At 37.0% G+C, this 18,382-nt stretch overlaps 1 protein-coding gene across 4 annotated transcripts in view; it reads left to right on the forward strand.

Annotated features, from left to right (window-relative positions):
• The window catches only part of DPYD (dihydropyrimidine dehydrogenase), an 807,615-nt gene that overhangs the window by 424,060 nt on the left and 365,173 nt on the right, over positions 1 to 18,382 (forward strand). For all 4 annotated transcript variants that reach the window (XM_082476697.1, XM_082476698.1, XM_082476699.1 and 1 more), the window contains exon 13: positions 5,171 to 5,386. In XM_082476697.1, coding sequence (XP_082332823.1) covers positions 5,171 to 5,386 — 216 coding nt within the window. The remainder of the gene's footprint in view (positions 1 to 5,170; positions 5,387 to 18,382) is intronic.

Raw genomic sequence — 18,382 nt, forward strand, 5'->3', positions numbered from 1 at the left:
TTCCTGGCTCAGTCTCAGAAGGTTGTGCTTTTCTAAGAATTTGTTCATTTCTTCCAGGTTGTCCATTTTATTGGCATATAGTTGCTTGTAGTAATCTCTCATGGTCCTTTGTATTTCTGCAGTGTCAGTCGTTACTTCTCCTTTTTCATTTCTAATTCTGTTGATTTGAGTCTTCTCTCTTTTTTTCTTGATGAGTCTGGCTAATAGTTTATCAATTTTGTTTATCTTCTCAAAAAACCAGCTTTTAGTTTTATTGATCTTTGCTACCGATTTCTTCATTTCTTTTTCATTTATTTCTGATCTGATCTTGATTTCTTTCCTTCTGCTAACTTTGGGGTTTTTGTGTTCTTTCTCTAATTGCTTTAGGTGTAAGGTTAGGTTGTTTATTTGAGATGTTTCTTGTTTCTTAAGGTAGGGTTGTATTGCTATAAACTTCCCTCTTAGTAATGCTTTTGCTGCATCCCATAGGTTTTGAGTCGTCCTGTTTTCATTGTCATTTGTTTTGAGGTATTTTTTGATTTCCTCTTTGATTTCTTCAGTGATTTCTTGGTTATTAAGTAGTGTATTGTTTGGCCTCCATGTGTTTGTATTTTTTCCAGATTTTTTCCTGTAATTGATATCTAGTCTCATAGCATTGTGGTCAGAAAAGATACTTGATATGATTTCAATTTTCTTAAATTTAACAAGGCTTGATTTGTGACCCAAGATATGACCTATCCTGGAGAATGTTCCATGAGTACTTGAGAAGAAAGTATATTCTGTTGTTTTTGGATGGAATGTCCTATAAATATCAATGAAGTCCATCTTGTTTAATGTAGCATTTAAGGCTTGTGTTTCCTTATTTATTGTCATTTTGTATGATCTATCCATTGGTGAAAGTGGGGTGTTAAAGTCCCCTACTATGATTGTGTTACTGTCGATTTCCCCTTTTATGGCTGTTAGTATTTGCCTTATGTATTGAGGTGCTCCTATGTTGGGTGCATAAATATTAACAATTGTTATATCTTCTTCTTGGATTGATCCCTTGATCATTATGTAGTGTCCTTCCTTGTCTCTTGCAGTAGTCTTTAGTTTAAAGTCTATTTTGTCTGATATGAGAATTGCTACTCCAGTTTTCTTTTGATTTCCATTTGCATGGAATATCTTTTTCCATTCCCTCACTTTCAGTCTGTATGTGTCCCTAGGTCTGAAGTGGGTCTCTTGTAGACAGCATATATATGGGTCTTGTTTTTGTATCCATTCAGCCAGTCTCTGTCTTTTGGTTGGAGCATTTAATCCGTTTACATTTAAGGTAATTATTGATATGTATGTTCTTGTTACCATTTTCTTCTTGTTTTGTGTTTGTTATTGTAGGTCTTTTCCTTCTCTTGTGTTTCCTGCCTAGAGAAGTTCCTTTAGCATTTGTTGTAAAGCTGGCTTGGTTGTGCTGAATTCTCTTAGCTTTTGCCTGTCTGTAAGGGTTTTAATTTCTCCATCAAATCTGAATGAGATCCTTGCTGGATAGAGTAATCTTGGTTGTAGGATTTTCCCTTTCATCACTTTAAATATGTTCTGCCACTCCCTTCTAACTTGCAGAGTTTCTGCTGAAAGATCAGCTGTTAACCTTATGGGGATTCCCTTGTATGTTATTTGTTATTTTTCCCTTGCTGCTTTTAATATTTTTGCTTTGTATTCAATTTTTGATAGTTTGATTAATATGTGTCTTGGCGTACTTCTCCTTGGATTTATCCTGTGAGGAACTCTCTGTCCTTCCTGGACTTGATTAACTATGTCCTTTCCCATATTAGGGAATTTTTCGACTATAATCTCTTCAAATATTTTCTCAGACCCTTTCTTTTTCTCTTCTTCTTCTGAGACCCCTATAATTCGAATGTTGGTGCGTTTAATATTGTCCCAGAGTTCTTTGGTAGTGTCCTCAGTTCTTTTTATTTTTTTTTCTTTATTCTGCTCTGCAGTAGTTATTTCCACTATTTTATCTTCCAGGTCACTTATCTGTTCTTCTGCCTCAGTTATTCTGCTATTGATTCCTTCTAGAGAATTTTTAATTTCATTTATTGTGTTGTTCATGATTGTTTGTTTGCTCTTTAGTTCTTCTTGGTCCTTGTTAAACGTTTCTTGTATTTTCTCCATTCTATTTCCAAGATTTTGGATCATCTTTACTATCATTATTCTGAATTTTTTTTCAGGTACACTGCCTATTTCCTCCTCATTTCTTAAGTCTGGTGGGTTTTTACCTTCCTCCTTCATCTGTTGTGTGTTTCTTTGTCTTCTCATTTTGCTTAACTTACTCTGTTTGAGGTCTCCTTCTCGCAGGCTGCAGGTTCATAATTCCCCTTGTTTTTGGTGTCTGCCCCCAGTGGCTAAGGTTGGTTCAGTGGGTTGTGTAGGCTTCCTGGTGGAGGGGACCAATGCCTGTGTCCTGGGTCGATGAGGCTGGATCTTGTCTTTCTGGTGGGCAGGTCCATGTCTGGTGGTGTGTTTTGGGGTGTCTGTGACTTTATTATGATTTGAGGCAGCCTCTCTGCTATTGGGTGGGGTTATGTTCCTGTCTTGCTAGTTTTTTGGCATAGGGTGTCCAGCACTGTAGCTTGCTGGTCGTTGAGTGGAACTGGGTCTTGGCATTGAGATGGAGATCTCTGGGAGATTTTCGCCATTTGATATTACGTGGAGCTGGGAGGTCGGTGGGTGGACCAATGTCCTGAACTTGGCTCTCCCACCTCAGAGGCACAGCCCTGACACCTGGCTGGAGCACCAAGAGCCTGGCATCCACACAGCTCAGAATAAAAGGGAGAAAGAAAAAGATTTTTTAAATAAAGTTATTATAATAAAAAACAATTATTAAAAAAATTTTTTTAAGTATTAAAAAAAAAATAAAGAAAGAAGAGAACAACCAAACCAAAAAACAAATTCACCAATGATAACAAGTGCTGAAAACTATACTAAAAAAAAAACAAACAGACAGACAGAACCCTAGGACAAATGGTAAAAAGAAAGCTATACAGACAAAATCACACACAGAAGCATAAGCATACACCTTCACAAAAAGAGAAAAAGGGAAAAAATATATATATATCTTGCTCCCAAAGTCCACCTCCTCAATTTGGGATGATTCGTTGTCTATACAGCTATTCTACAGATGTAGGTACATCAAGTTGATTGTAGAGCTTTAATCCGCTGCTCCTGAGGCTACTGGGAGAAATTTCCCTTTCTCTTCTTTGTTCGCACAGCTCCCGGGGTTCAGCTTTGGATTTGGAGCTGCCTCTGTGTGTAGGTGGCCTGAGGGCGTCTGTTCTTCGCTCAGACAGGACGGGGTTAAAGGAGCAGCTGCTTCCGGGTCTCTGGCTCACTCAGGCCGGGGGGGAGGGAGGGGTACGGAGGAGGCGTGGCGAGCCTGCGGCGGCAGAGGCCGGCGTGACGTTGCAGCAGCCTGAGGCGCGCTGTGAGTTGTCCTGGGGAAGTTGTCTCTGGATCACAGGACCCTGACGGTGGCAGGCTGCACAGGCTCCCGGGAGGAGCGGTGTGGATAGTGACCTGTGCTTGCACACAGGCTTCTTGGTGGCGGCAGCAGCAGCCTTAGTGTCCCATGCCCGTCTCTGGGGTCCGTGCTGATAGCCGCGGCTCGTGCCCATCTCTGGGGCTCCTTTAAGCAGCGCACTTAATCCCCTCTCCTTTCGCACCAGGAAACGAAGAGGCAAGAAAAAGTCTCTTGCCTCTTTGGCAGCTGCAGACTTTTTCCCGGACTCCCTCCCGGCCAGCTGTGGCGCACTAGCCACCTTCAGGCTGTGATCATGCAGCCAACCCCAGTCCTCTCCCTGGGATCCGACCTCCGAAGCCCGAGCCTTAGTTCCCAGCCCCCGCTTGCCCCAGCGGGTGAGCAGACAAGCCTCTCGGGCTGGTGAGTGCTGCTCGGCGCCGAGCCTCTGTGTGGGAATCTCCCTGCTTTGCCTTCCGCACCCCTGTGGCTGCGCTCTCCTCTGTGGCTCCGAAGCTTCCCCACTCTGCCACCCGCAGTCTCCGCCCGTGAAGGGGCTTCCTAGTGTGTGGAAACCTTTCCTCCTTCACAGCTCCCTCCCACTGGTGCAGGTCCCGTCCCTATTCTTTTGTCTCTTTTATTTCTTTTTTCTTTGGCCCTACCCAAGTACGTGGGGAGTTTCTTGCCTTTTGGGAGGCCTGAGGTCTTCTGCCAGCGTTCAGTAGGTGTTCTGTAGGAGTTGTTCCACATGTAGATGTATTTCTGATGTATTTGTGGGGAGGAAGGTGATCTCCACGTCTTACTCTTCCGCCATCTTGAAGCTCCTCTGAGACAGAGACATTTTACAAACAAAAGACCTGATGAAATGTTCAATAACCTCTACAGTCAGAGAGACAACATTTAGCAAGCACCTACTATGTTTCAGTGGGCCATGCACTTTGTAAAGGGTTTTTTGATTGAATCTTTCCAGTTATGCAAAGTGCTTTATTACTATGTTCATTTAACAAAGGTAATTTTACAGTTTTGAGAGATTACAGTTGAAATTTCTAACTGTTTGGTACCTGTTTGGTTTCTGAAGAAAGTCCCCTCATGCACATGAATACATTACCCACTTTCCAAATTAGATGTCTCCCTGTGGCTTTTGATCTCCTGCATTTTCCAGTATCCCTAGGAGGTAGGAAATTAGGCAACCGGCATTCATGCTGCTGTACTGAAAACGGTAAAGGAGAAAAGGAAAGGATGTGTTAGGTGGCTTTCCTAAAATCTCATAAATAGAGTGAGGTTACTGGAAATTGAATTTAGGACTCCTGACTTGCTGTTGCCCGTATCTCTGAGCACTAAAGACATTTCCACAAATTAAGTACAAAAAGGTTGGGCTAATGGGACCAAGGAGATACATTCTGAAATTATTCCCTTTTGTGTTTGAATCTCAGAATGTTTTAAGTGTAGTTTTTTTGTTTATTTAATTGATATTATTTCCATTAGTACTCTTTAAACTACCTTTTAAATTAGAAAAAGGTGATATTATATGAATTTGGTTCTCTGCTAACTGACTTTTGTGCTAGTTTTCATCATTCCAAACAGACCGATGTAATCTATATTAATTTAAATGCTGTGTTGAAGTGATTTTTGTAAAAGATGATATGGAAAAATCAGATGTGATACAAGAATAATTATTGGCTGTTTGTTTTTTTGCAGTCACAATATGGAGCTTCAGTTTCTGCCATGCCTGAGCTACCCCTCTTTTATACTCCTATTGATCTGGTGGACATTAGTGTGGAAATGGCTGGATTGAAGTTCACAAATCCTTTTGGTCTTGCCAGTGCGACTCCAGCTACCAGTTCATCCATGATTCGTAGAGCTTTTGAAGCTGGATGGGGCTTTGCTCTGACCAAAACTTTCTCTCTTGATAAGGTAAGAAATTATTTTTGAAGTCATGTTTCAATATCATGTATTTTAATTAGGGCATAAATATTATAATGGAAAGATTTTTCTGACCGATAAATAACAGTTATTAAACTACTGGATAAAACCTATTATTACAAATGAGTCTTTAATTTCCTTCCATTCCTTCTGTCCCATGGAGGGGGAATGGCATAGAGTTTTTTATTGTGTTTTGTCTAAGAAGCATCAAAAATATAAATACTACAGAGTGTCTATTTCATTGAATAATCACAAACTCACTTATTCTTATTTTGGCATTATTAATTGTTTTGTGATTTCTGGATGTATGTGAATGAGGACACATGCCTCAACTCAAAGTTAGAGAGACAATGAATTTTATTTGCACATAATCCTGGAATCCAAGTCGTGTCAAAAAAAATCACTTATTGTAACTTACTGGTGCTGGGAATAAGATGCTTCTTGAAATTTTAAATACAGAAACCTTTCCCCAAATACAATACCTGAGTTTAATTTGACATTATGACGTTGTACTCACAATGCAAGTGGACATACTTAGTAGAAAATAAACTACATATTAAAGTTCAGATTGATTCTTTAAAGTACAGAAAGCATATAAGTGAATGTTTTCAAAGTGGAATAATTTATGCAGTGGAGGGTTGCATCCTTATATGGTTTTGTATTAGAAAAAAGCAGGAAAATTTAACATTTTTAGGCCCTTTATTGACAAAATTGTCAATGATACACCTATCGATATATTTAGTACTTACTAGTAGTTAGTAATAATTAATGTATACGAATGTGTGAATCTACTGACTGAGAAAAGAGTATCATTATTTAAATCAGCCTTATCCTTAGGCAAAGAAAATAATACACAACAAATATGCCCCATTAAGCACATTCTCTTCTTCTTTCACCTCTTACTAGGATCAATAGTTGGCATTATTATGGCTAAAACATCACAGCTGTTTTATTCTGACAGCTTTACAAGATGCTATGTGTAAGTGTGATCAAGAATATCTAGAGAATCCTCAAAAGTTAGAAAACTAGTGCATGAAAAAAAAAGTTAAATATTTTTATGTTTAAATAGCTAAAGGGAGGTTTTTTTCATAAATTGGCTGAATACTTAGAAATGCTTTGGTTAAACAAAGTGTAAAAATAAACAACATATTGGATTTAGCTTTAGAATATCATAAATCAATTGTTTACAACCTTGTAGAATGTTGACATTACATTTGTTTTTATTTCAATTCTTCCTTTAAGAATTACTTGGAAGCTATAATCAAATGTTTAATCCGTTGAGAAAAACTGAGTCTCTGATATCACTTAATGACTACTTTAGTTATGCTATTTAAAAAATTGTAAATGTAAACAGAAATAGGGTGGCTAATCAGGTATAAGGGAAGAATTGTAGGGGAAAAAAAAGTGTTTGCTTTGAACTTCCTGTTTGCTTATAAAAATTGAATTCTGATTAATCAGAGACATCTGTCTTTACTCTGTTGGTGACATCCATTGATTTGTGAAGCTGTCTCTTTCAATAACCTAAGAGAAGTTGCCTGTATTAGGATCACCAGCAGAAATAAATGTGGGAGCTAACTTCCTTCTGAACCTCCAATTTGAATTTAATCTACCAATTCAGAAGTCTGTGATGCTGGTTCAAAAGGAGAGTTATGGACAAATGCAAATTAAAGTTGGCACATAAAATATAATGACGGGGGTTTTAGGAAGCTCCACTTTACTTACTTTGATGGTGCGTACAACAAAATATTTGTGCAAAAACTATTTTAAATGTATTTGTGCAGATTGTAATGACATAAATAACAACGCCACCTTGGGCTTATATAATTCTATTTTCAAATATGATTTTTTCCCGTACTTGATTTTGCAAAGTAGTCGTTTTGCTTCATAGAGATCTACTTCTTTTCGTTTTGTGTTCTTATATTGTCTCTAATTAGTGATTACATTTTTGTGAATTTATTATCGTCTTATGAGTTCTGTGCTTTCTTATTGGTGAAATATTGTAGTATAAACACATGTTTTTCACAGCCTTTTACTAAAGACATCTATTAAAGTATTATGTGTACTATACATTTGTGTGGCATTATAACATACCAATTTAGATTAGCCTTATTACAGTTTAGTATGTGATTTCAAGAGTCTACTTAAAATGTATTAAAATTCAGAGTCTTGACATTTGAAATTTGGATGCTCTTAATATGACAAAGGTTATTCTATGGAGTTTTGTTATCATATGAAATATTAATAGTTCACAATACAGTTTTGATGAAGTACAATTTGCCGAGCTTGCATATGATAAAGAAATTAAATGCTTGCCAAGGGAGTTCAGTAAAAATTAGAGCTCTGCCTGAACATCTGCTGGAAATTTTATTATCCTGTCCTACTGACAGTGTGGCTCCTTCATTGTTTTTCTAGATTGACAGCTGAATATTACACTGATTTCTGCAGCAAATATGTTTAGGTGAACTTTGTTTCCCTTTTTTTATTTTTTTGGGGAGTTTGGAACATGCTTTGATTTTCATCCTATATATATATTTTTTATACTCTTGACATTTGTAGATGCCAGATTGAGGTCTAATATGCTGTAGCAACGAAAGACCATTGACTTACAGTGAAATGCCAGTTGATATCTCAGTAAACAGAAATATTATTATTCTTTACTGTGCAGTCTGTATAAAAGCTGTATGTGCTTTCTTTAGGGAGGCAAATGATAAGATTTTTAATGTCAAATATAAAAAGATCTATGTTTGCTCTTGTGTTAAATAACATCAAAGGTGGCTTTTATTAACTATATTTTTTCTTCCCAAATCAGACTTTCCTAGAGTGTCCCAAAATACCTAGCTTGCTTTTCTTGAGATTCTGTTTATGTGTTATAAAGACAATATTTGAAATATCATGATAAAAATATTTAAAATATAATTGTAAATTTTAATATAAATATATATTGAGTTCAAGTTTTAAAAGGTAGGGGAGAAGTCAATCTGTCAAGCTTAATTAAAGCTAAAGTGTCCTGACAAACCAGAGTAATGCTCTGTTTAACTGGGAATATTAGAAATTGTTTAGATGTCACATAAAATAACCTCCTGACCTGTGTTTGCATTATACTGATAAGAAATAGATAAAACACTTTGTTTTTGCTGATGATATCATAAATTTTTTCTCATAGGTAGCCACATATTATATACTGCAAATATGGAATATCTAACTGCAGGGTGCATATATCTTCATCACTACACAGATAAACTCAGAAGTGTTTCTAACTATCATAAATCAAATTCAAACCTAAGCAGAAGTTCACTTCATTTATAAGCTGTATATAGCTATTACAGTACACTTGTAATTTATTTTTAGTAAGAAAATGTCTTGAATGCATATATTTTGTTTTAATAAGTATCAAATAATTAGGTATGTAGGTATACAAATAATGAGTCTCTCTCAACATAAAATACTGAAAACTAAAATCTGAGAAATATTTAAGGTTCTTCATTATTTCTTTGGCATCAAAGTATTGATTGTAACTGTTTCCATAAAATACAATCTTATACCACATAGCACGGTGCTTAGTGTATAGGAAGAGTTTGATAAATGTTTTATAGATATTCTTTGGATAAATGAATTAGTAAATGAATACATAGATTTCTTGGCAACAGCATATTGAGTTTATTTTTCTTCCAGCCATATGAACAGACAGTTAACACATAAAAAATGGATTGTTCTGAGTATTGATCTCAATCAAGGGAGAAAAGGCCAATTTAAAATTTTCATATCCCAGGTCGCTTTTATAGTACATGTATACATGTCTAAAAATGAAAATGTCAGTGGAATTTCTAAATGCATGGATTGTGTATTAAGATTTAGGTTGTTGACTAAGCGTTTAAAATGCAGAGAATTTTTGAGAAAACGGAATAAGTATTGTACAGTATTAGGACGGGAAATAAAAATTATCTGGCCAAATTATGTGTCAATAGCCCTGACAGAAGAAATGTAGCCTGTTCTTGAATGCCTTTAGTGACAGAACATGCTAGATCTTTAAGGCACTGCAGCCTGTTATAGCTATAGAAAGATCTGTTTTAGAAATGTATTCCTTTTATTGTCCCCAAATCGGCCTTCTCATAAGTTGCATCCATATTTTATAGTGCTGCCCTCGGAGACATCATGACATAAATTAATCTAACTTATTAACATAAATGAATTGTTGATTTTAAAATATGGTGTTCTTTTTTTTTTTCCTTCCAAGTAAATAAATACCGTAGAGGAAGGCTAACAAGTATGGCGAGGCAGTGCCATCTAGGGAAAAGAAATTTGACCTGGGCAACAACAGTCTCTGTCCAAAGTTGCTTCTGTATCACTATCTTGAACATGTTGTTTGAAATTGCGGGTCATTGTTATGATTATTATTTTTATACACATTACTAACTACCATTTATCAGTTACTTAGAATGTATAGATATTGCCAAATACTTTTCATAAGTTTTTCATTGAATCTTCACGACATCCCTATAAGATAGATAGTACAATTTTTTAGATGAAATACAACCCACCCTTGAACAACACTGGTGTTAGGAGCACCGACCCACTGCAAAGTCGAAAATCTGCTTATAACTTTAGAGTCAGCCCTCCGTATTTGTGGTTCCACATCTGCATATTGGACCAACCATGGGTCCATATAGTACTGTAGTACTTAATTATTGAAAAAAATCTGCATATAGGTGGACACAGTTCAAGTCTGCATTGTTCCAGGATCAACTGTAATGGTCTGAGAAAGCTAAATAAGTAGCCCAGGAGTTGGAACAACAATTATTTATTCACTCAGTTATACACATTTGTAGTTCGGCTGCGCTCACGTGGGAAGTTCTTCTGCATCACATGATGTCTGCTGGGCTCATTCATGCATTTGCAGTCAGTTGGAGGGATGCCTGGGGACAGGCAAGATGGCCCCACTCATGTGTCTGGTCGGAGTTGCTGTAATTGCTGAGATGGCCGGGCCCTTTTCTCCATCTGTTCATAATCTCTCTTGTCTCTTGGTATCTCAACATCAAGGAGAGTATCTTGAGCTTGTTCACAAGGTAGCAGTGTTCTAAGAAGGCAAGACTCGAAGCTGCAAGGCCTTGCTGAGACCTCAAAAGTCACACACTGTCACTTCCACTGTACTTTCTGTGACAAAGCAAGTTACAAGGTACAATATACATGCTGTATTCAAGAAGTAGGTAAATACCATCTGCTCATTGATGGGAAGAACAGCAAAGTCATATCACAAAGGGGCATGCATACAGCATGGAAGGATTATTGCAGCTGTCTTTGTAACTTGCCCTCTGGTCACAATAATTCACATCCCTTCCACGTGCAAAATGCATCCACCCCATTCCAAGACACTCAAAATGTCATCCAATCATGATTTGGGGCTCAATGTCTATGATCTAGTGATCTGTATCAGGTCCTAACCCATATAAGGCTGTTCGGGTTCACCTTCACTTTATCCAGGATTCTGTGAAATAGAAAGACAAGTTGTCTATCTGCTATACAGCCAACATAAAATGATATGGTCATGAGAACCACAGCAGATACTCTCATTCAGGAAGAGAAGAAATGGAAGGAAAATAGCAATCACTTGTCCATTGCAATTTTGAAATTCAGTTGGGCACATGTTGTCAGGGCCCCTTGCTTAATTAAGATCCAGTTCTACTCTCTAGTAGTGGTTCCCTAATCCATTGTTCCTATTCACTATTGGCCCTAACTTCTGGGATCTTGCTTCTGTCCTCTGAGTTTTGTTTTGCTTTGTTTTGTTTAGAAATGACCACTGATGGTCCATGTTGGCAGTTGAGTAGCCTTTTCAGCCTGTTTCTGCCCATAGAAAGTTAGGAATCCCTATTCCTCGCTTTATTTTGAATTATCCCTTTTAGTCCTAGGTCATAGTGATGTCACCACAAAACTCTCTTAAAAACTTTTCAGATCTGTTAAGGGCCGACTCCATGCCCCAAAGCCACATCCATAAGTCTTTTTGAGACAGACTTCTCTTCATTTTGAATATGTCTTGCTGCTGTGACACAGTGTCCTAAAGATTCTTAGAATCGATATTGTCTACTTGAAAGAATCTACTAGGACCTGATTGAAATCTTTGTAAAGTCCTAACAAAGTATCATATAGCAACGCTCTTGATGTGATCTTTACCCCAGGGTCATTTCTTATTTGGAAAATCTTTTTCCTTCCAGGAGAGATGAAGTGTGAAGAATAGCTTTATTTTCCAACCCAGCAAGTCCTAGGCTCCTTTGCTTTACTCACTCTAAGTTTGCTAGCAGTCAAATATATCCTTATTTGGCTCTTTTCTCTCTTACAGTACCTTACTATACTTGGGCAGAAACACTCAACTGACACTTCCAGCATTCTGTCTAGAGATTTCTTTAGTCAGATCCACAAACGCATTATATACATTTTCTATCTTCTGAATGATCACCAGTGACATTCTTGCCACTTGTTCTGTCACTGCATAATACAGGCCACTCTTTTTTTTTAATTAATTAATTAATTTTATTTATTTATTTGGCTGCGTTGGGTCTTCGTTGCTGCGCGCGGGCTTTTCTCTAGTTGCGGCGAGCGGGGGCTGCTCTTCGTTGCGGTGCGCGAGCTTCTCATTGCGGTGGCTTCTCTTGTTTGTGGAGCATGGGCTCTAGGCACACAAGCTTCAGTAGTTGTGGCACGTGCTCTCAGTAGTTGTGGCTCGTGGGCTCTAGAGTGCAGGCTCAGTAGTTGTGGCGCACAGGCTTAGTTGCTCCGCGGCATGTGGGAATCTTCCTGGAGCAGGGCTCGAACCCGTGTCCCCTGCATTGGCAGGCAGATTCTTAACCACTTCGCCACCAGGGAAGTCCCAACGCCACTCTTTTCCCAGTCTCCAATAGCAATTTTCACACTGTGTTTCAAGCCTCCACTAACATTCTTCCAGATTACTAACAGACTACTCTTGAGTTTTCAAGAGAGGCCTCTGCCTGCCTCTCAATGTGAGATCCGGTGCTGCATGTTTTCGATTTTAGGCTAGCAAATATTTCTGTATCATTTATCTGTTGCTGTATATCAAACCACCCCACAATTTAGTGGCTTAAAGCAACAAGTAATCTGCTCTTGATCCTATAGTTTGGTAATCTGGTCAGGGCTCAGTTAGGTAGGCCTTTTTTGCCCCATGTGATGTTACTTATTCTCACTAACGCATTTGTGGCCAGGTGACAGACAGCTTGGTGGCTGGCTTGTCCCTGATGGCTTCATTCACATGCTTCGGTCCTCAGACAGGACCCAGGAGCATGGGAATGGTTCTACTCATCCAAAGGCTTAAATTTACCATGCCAGGTTTTGAACCAAGGTCTATTTGGTCTATTTCAGGCTCTTTCCTCTATATGATGCTGTTTCCTAATTTATCCTCACTGGACCTCATTACTTTATGTCTAAAATGAAGGCAGTTTGACTTCATCCGCGTTTGGAGTTCAGCTGAACAGGTGCACTGAGGGCCTCCCACCCCCTGCTTCAAGCAGAGCGTCACTTAGGATTTTATGTCTATTTTGGTTCTATCTACCATTTCACTGAGAGAGAGAGAGTGAGAGAGGGAAAGAGAGAGAGAGAGAGAGAGATTTATGAAAAAGCTCTGGGATCCATTGTCATGGAAAGCCAATCTTCCTGTACCATCCTTCTCCAGCCACCCTGGCCACCCTCCTAGTCCTCCAGCATGGTAGGCTCCTCCAACTCTTAGGACCGTTTTGCTTGTGTTTGCTCTGCCTGGAAGGCTCTGCCCTCAGCTTTTTATGCAGCTACTCTTGCTTCTCATTCAGTTTTCACATCAAAAATTCTCTCCTCAGAGAATTCTTTGCTGACCACTCAAAACTCATTCTGTCTGTCCCCCATTTCCCTGGTTGTTTTATCTTCACCGTGCTTGGCACCATATGAAATTACCATGCTCTTAATCATTTATTTATTTACTTGTATATTTTCTGTTTTAGCCATTTGAAGTAAGCTTCATAAGAAGAGAGATGTTATCTTGCTTGTTTGCTACTGTATGCCCAGTGCCAAGAACCATGTCTGGCAGATAGGAAGGATGCAATACATACTTGTTAGATGAATGAATAATTATAGGATTCTAATTTAAACCACAATTCCACATGACAGCTCTTCAGTTACTTGGAGACAGCTCTCATGTCCTATCTGCAAGCCTTGTCTTTTTCCTTTTTAAATAGTCCCATTTTCCTTCCCATAATAAGGTTTGCAGACTTTTCACCGTGTCGGTTGTCGGTTCTCCCATGTGGATTTCCAGAAACTTGTTTCGATCCACATTATGTTAATGGAGAGGAAGTTCCCTACATTTGCACAAATTGCCAGCACCTATGAACCAGACAAAAATCAGGACTAACATTGTCAGGACTATAAATGCAAAAAATAATATTTAAAGGTGTTAAGAAAAATTTCACAAATATGATACATAATTATATTTTAGAGCCTAAGTAATTCTCTTTGGATTACAATACAGAAAAATCACAGTTTACTCTTATAACTCCTTTTGGAAGGCCTTATGAGAAATAAAGGTCTGGATTTTTAAAAGATTATATCAAAACTAATATATTTTATTATTATTGAGCTTCTACATTACTTTATCATGAAAGTCTATGAAACAATGAATGAACAACATTCCATTGCATTATTTTCACTGCTATAGTTCTGGCTTTAAATTTAGTACATAAATAGGTTTTTTTTTTATGTGTAGTATTATTCTCCTATTGTATATCTAACTATACATTAGCTAAGGACTATAATTATTTAAACACATTCAATATAAGCTTTTCCTCTGGGAAACTTTTAACATGCTAAAACCGTAAGTGATTTCTGTGTAGTAATAGTTTGATTTTCACTGGTTAGGTTCTTTAATTGTTATTTAGATGAACTGTATTCATAATTTTGACTGAATTCATAATTCATAAAATTGACTCACCCTCAGATTATAAAGAATGGGTTTTTTAAAAGGCTACAGTTCACACGTAGTAGTCTTATGGGCGATTTCATCCAAATGTTCACTTCAGGACTGTTTAGCAAGCTCTTTTCTGAAGCAAACTTGATCGCTTCAACAACAAAAGAATGTGTGTGTGCTTGCATACCCATTTGTGTGTACACTTGCAATAATGAAGCTACGTCTTGCAAGTTAGAATCCAGTAAAAATACTCCCTACCTCTCCCCAAAGTTCTAAATGAATAATTTTCAAGCATGCCATGTATGCCAGGCTTAGTTTGTTCAGTAAAATATAGATTATGATGTTTCCAAACAGGTTGACATACTTCTAATATTAAACATAAATCTTTTAATTGTAACCAAAGTAGCATTTTTAACCAAGTATATTATTAAAGTTATTTAAATTGTTCTCAAATTTTTTTGCCTTCTATTTCACAATTTGGGCTAGTCGACTATGAAGGAGACCAATCAATTTTCCAATATAATTATGTCTTCACCTCTTTTCCATTTCAGGCTGCGATTTCACACTTGTTAATTAGTTAATCATTTTGGTAGAGTGGACAAGGTGAGACTCAAATAGGCTTTTTAATAATATAAATTGATGTGTACAATTTTGGTCTGGGTTAGCTGGTAACAGAACCTAACTTGTAGTGGAAAATACCTCTTATTCAGCTCCTTTTTTCTTAAGCAACTAGTGTCAAGGTTAATGGAAAATTCTCATAATTATGGCTAATGGAAATTTCCTTAGAGTATAGCCCTGCTGTTGGGAAACTGATTTTACCCTCATCCCATCTCACTTAATTTTTTTGCAGATTTTAAATTTAACTAGTTGAAAAATATCCATATTCTGGGAATGTTTGAATGATGCAGTCTTGGTTGAAATTAAGATGACTTGAATTCTATAATACCGTCCTTGGCTTTGTATTTTCTTTATTGATTTTTAACAAGATTCTAGTCATACTACATAAAGATAGTCTTTAACCTTCATTAAAAAAAACCACTTTAAATATAAAACCCAGTGATTAGCTCACTGTCAAATTTTTATTAAAGATATACCTACATTGGCTATTTTGTTATAAGAATTTATTCAGTTTTAAATTGCAGTTCTATTTGTGTTCCTTTTTCTTACGTGACTTGCGATGAGCTTCATGTTCAATATTCGTCACTTCACATTCACGACTATTTCTGAAATAAGGTGTCACTAGATGCTTAAGGAAATAACTGTTTTTTTAGAGAAACATTCAGCCAAACTTTCTTTTCATACATCAGTTACCTTTACTTACCCGACTTACCCATCTGCTTCTTTCATTTCAGCTAAATCCCTGCCCTTTTCATCCTGCTCTGCTTATTCATTTGCATGTTTTCCCACAATATCCCATATGTTTGGAACAATTTATCATTAGCTTCTGCCAAATTCACTCTATATTAAAGTTAAAATTTATCTAAAAGTGTCATAAGTGTCACTTTTAGGTATACTGACTAGACTGGATGTATTTTGAGAACTGTTGTTGTCTTTATATACACTTTTTTTTTTCTCATTCACTCAAACATTTGTTAGGCACTGACCATTCATATGGTGTGCGTGTGTGTGTGTGTGTGTGTATGTGTATAAATGGTTTTTGCTCTACAAGGCTTAAACTCGTTCAGAATATACAACAAAAAGATGCAGGAAGACCGACTAAATGTTGACATAAGGCAGCAGAGATTCTTAGACTAAAAATGTTACTTCAAAAGCAGTATTTTCCTCAGTTTTTTAAAAAGAAAAATAACTCCACATTTGAGCTGTATCTTTATTCTAGGCAGAAAGGATAGTACACGGACATCCATGGTCTTGAGAGTGCCAAGCATATTTAAGATTCAGCAGCTGAATCTTAAGTGAGATTCAGCATAACGCATCACAGGGTGGTATAAGTATCTGTGGCGACTATGGGAAAGGCGTGTTAGGCTCGGAATTTAAATGTGATTTTATAGGCAACAGGGAACTAAAGAGGTTTTAAGTAGAGGAATTACATAATTCAATTTGGAAGTCACTATTAATCACGATGTAACTCCCATTCACCATTTCAATAATGACTTCCACTTCCCCCCAACACAGTCTCTTTTTTCTGATTAATCCAGTCTAATCACGAGGCTTATGTTTGTATCATCTATACTTTATACTTACAATATACATCTATACTTCTCTAAACCTTCTGTAAAACAAGACGAAAATATCTGTTTTCCCTTCTTTATGGTATTCTAGTGAAGATCAGTTTGAGTTAAAAAAAGAAATTGTAAAAATGATTTTTTAACATGTGAAATACTATATCAGTAGAGCTGTCATTATTGTCACCACAATCTGCATGCCAAACTAAAATGTTAATAGTTATGTAATCATTTTTTAAAGCATAGAAAATCACTATATTTTTGCCCTTCTCATTTAAGGTCTTATCTCCACTAGTACCACCCGCATCTAAGCCGCCACCATCATTTCTCACTGAAAACTACGCCAGCCTCCAAACCACAGTCTAAGTGATCTCTTACAACCTAAGTCATATCATGCCCCTCCTTTGCTTAAAACATTCTAATGGCTTTCCATAGCCCGTAAACTAAGATCCAAAATTCTTGTACAAATCGCTTTATCATCTAGCTCTTGCCTGTCTCTCAGACCTCATCTCGTTCTACTTGTACCAATTAAGCTACAGCCACAATGGCCTTTTCTAGTTTTCTCCAATGAGCCAACCTCATTGTCACCTGTTGCCTTTCACTAATTGTTCTTCTTGCCTAGAATTTTTGGGCCCTTACATTCAAAAAGAAGAAAGAAAAAAATCATTGCTAATGGGGAAGTGTAAATAATATAGGAAAAAATCTATTGTAATAAGTACTTTATGTTTATTGCAGTTTATCAGATAACAGAAAATATAGAAGACAACTGACCAATTAAACTGTGAAGGAATGGTCACATATTCTTCATTTCTGTTCCTTTCAAATAGCAGAAGATTTGTGACTTTTAAATCATTCAATAAAATTCATCTTTAATATTTCTGAAAAGCAAAAGAGATAAAGCATTGTTCTTTCTTATAGCTGTTGGAATCTCATTAGTTACCAATCATAAAATCCCCCCAAAAAGGAAAGGATTTTATAAGGATCAGAAATTGCACTGCAAAGAGCAGTGGATGTTATGTAACATACACACGGGCTCAGAGAAAAACATTTTTAAAAACGCTTTTTCATCTAAACTTAATAAGTATTAATGTAAATGTTAAAACACCAAGCTGTGATTCCTGATTTCTGAACCTGTTTATAATTCACTGAAAACTAGAAAATGCTTCCCAACTCTAGAATGCCTTCCATCAGTGTGTATGGGGTTTGTGTCTATAACTACTATTAACATTAATAGGATTTAATCGAATAGTTCTCTTACATGCAGATCAGAAAATTCACTCAAATTATTATAGGCATAGTCAATCATGGAGCATAATTCATAGTACATGTAATTTGCATTGTTTTACATTAAAACATGAAATAAAACATATTAAGAAGTTGCCGCTATAGCCATTTTTGGAGCAAGTACTTAAAGTATATTTAATATTGAACTTTCAGTATTAAATAAAAGACAAGTTTATAAGCAGTTCAATAATTGGACAGACTACATATTGATTTTTTCCTTTGTTGTATAATATTACCCACTTCTCTATCCAGAACCATGTCGTACCGGGTTGAAGAGTGCTAGAAACAGGGTCGCTGTTGTGTATTGGAATGTGGAGAGACGGAAAGGCTGTCACAGCAGTCAGTAAGATCTGAGAGGTGTTGACTAATTGCCTGCTAATTACACAGTAAATTGTCTAATTAAGCTGATGGTTAATTAGGGTACGCTTGCACAGCAGTCTTGTGGAATTTGTGTCTGAAGTCTGGGAAGCAGCTTGTGTAATTGGCACACTGGTAAGGACTGGCAAAGAACATGACTGGAAAACTCATGCCAGTGGATGACAGAATAAGGATTTTTGTGGAAACAAAGGGGTTTTCATTTTTATA

This window comes from Balaenoptera physalus (genome assembly GCF_965194825.1).
Source record: "Balaenoptera physalus genome assembly, chromosome: 1".
Taxonomy (NCBI): Eukaryota; Metazoa; Chordata; class Mammalia; order Artiodactyla; family Balaenopteridae; genus Balaenoptera; species Balaenoptera physalus.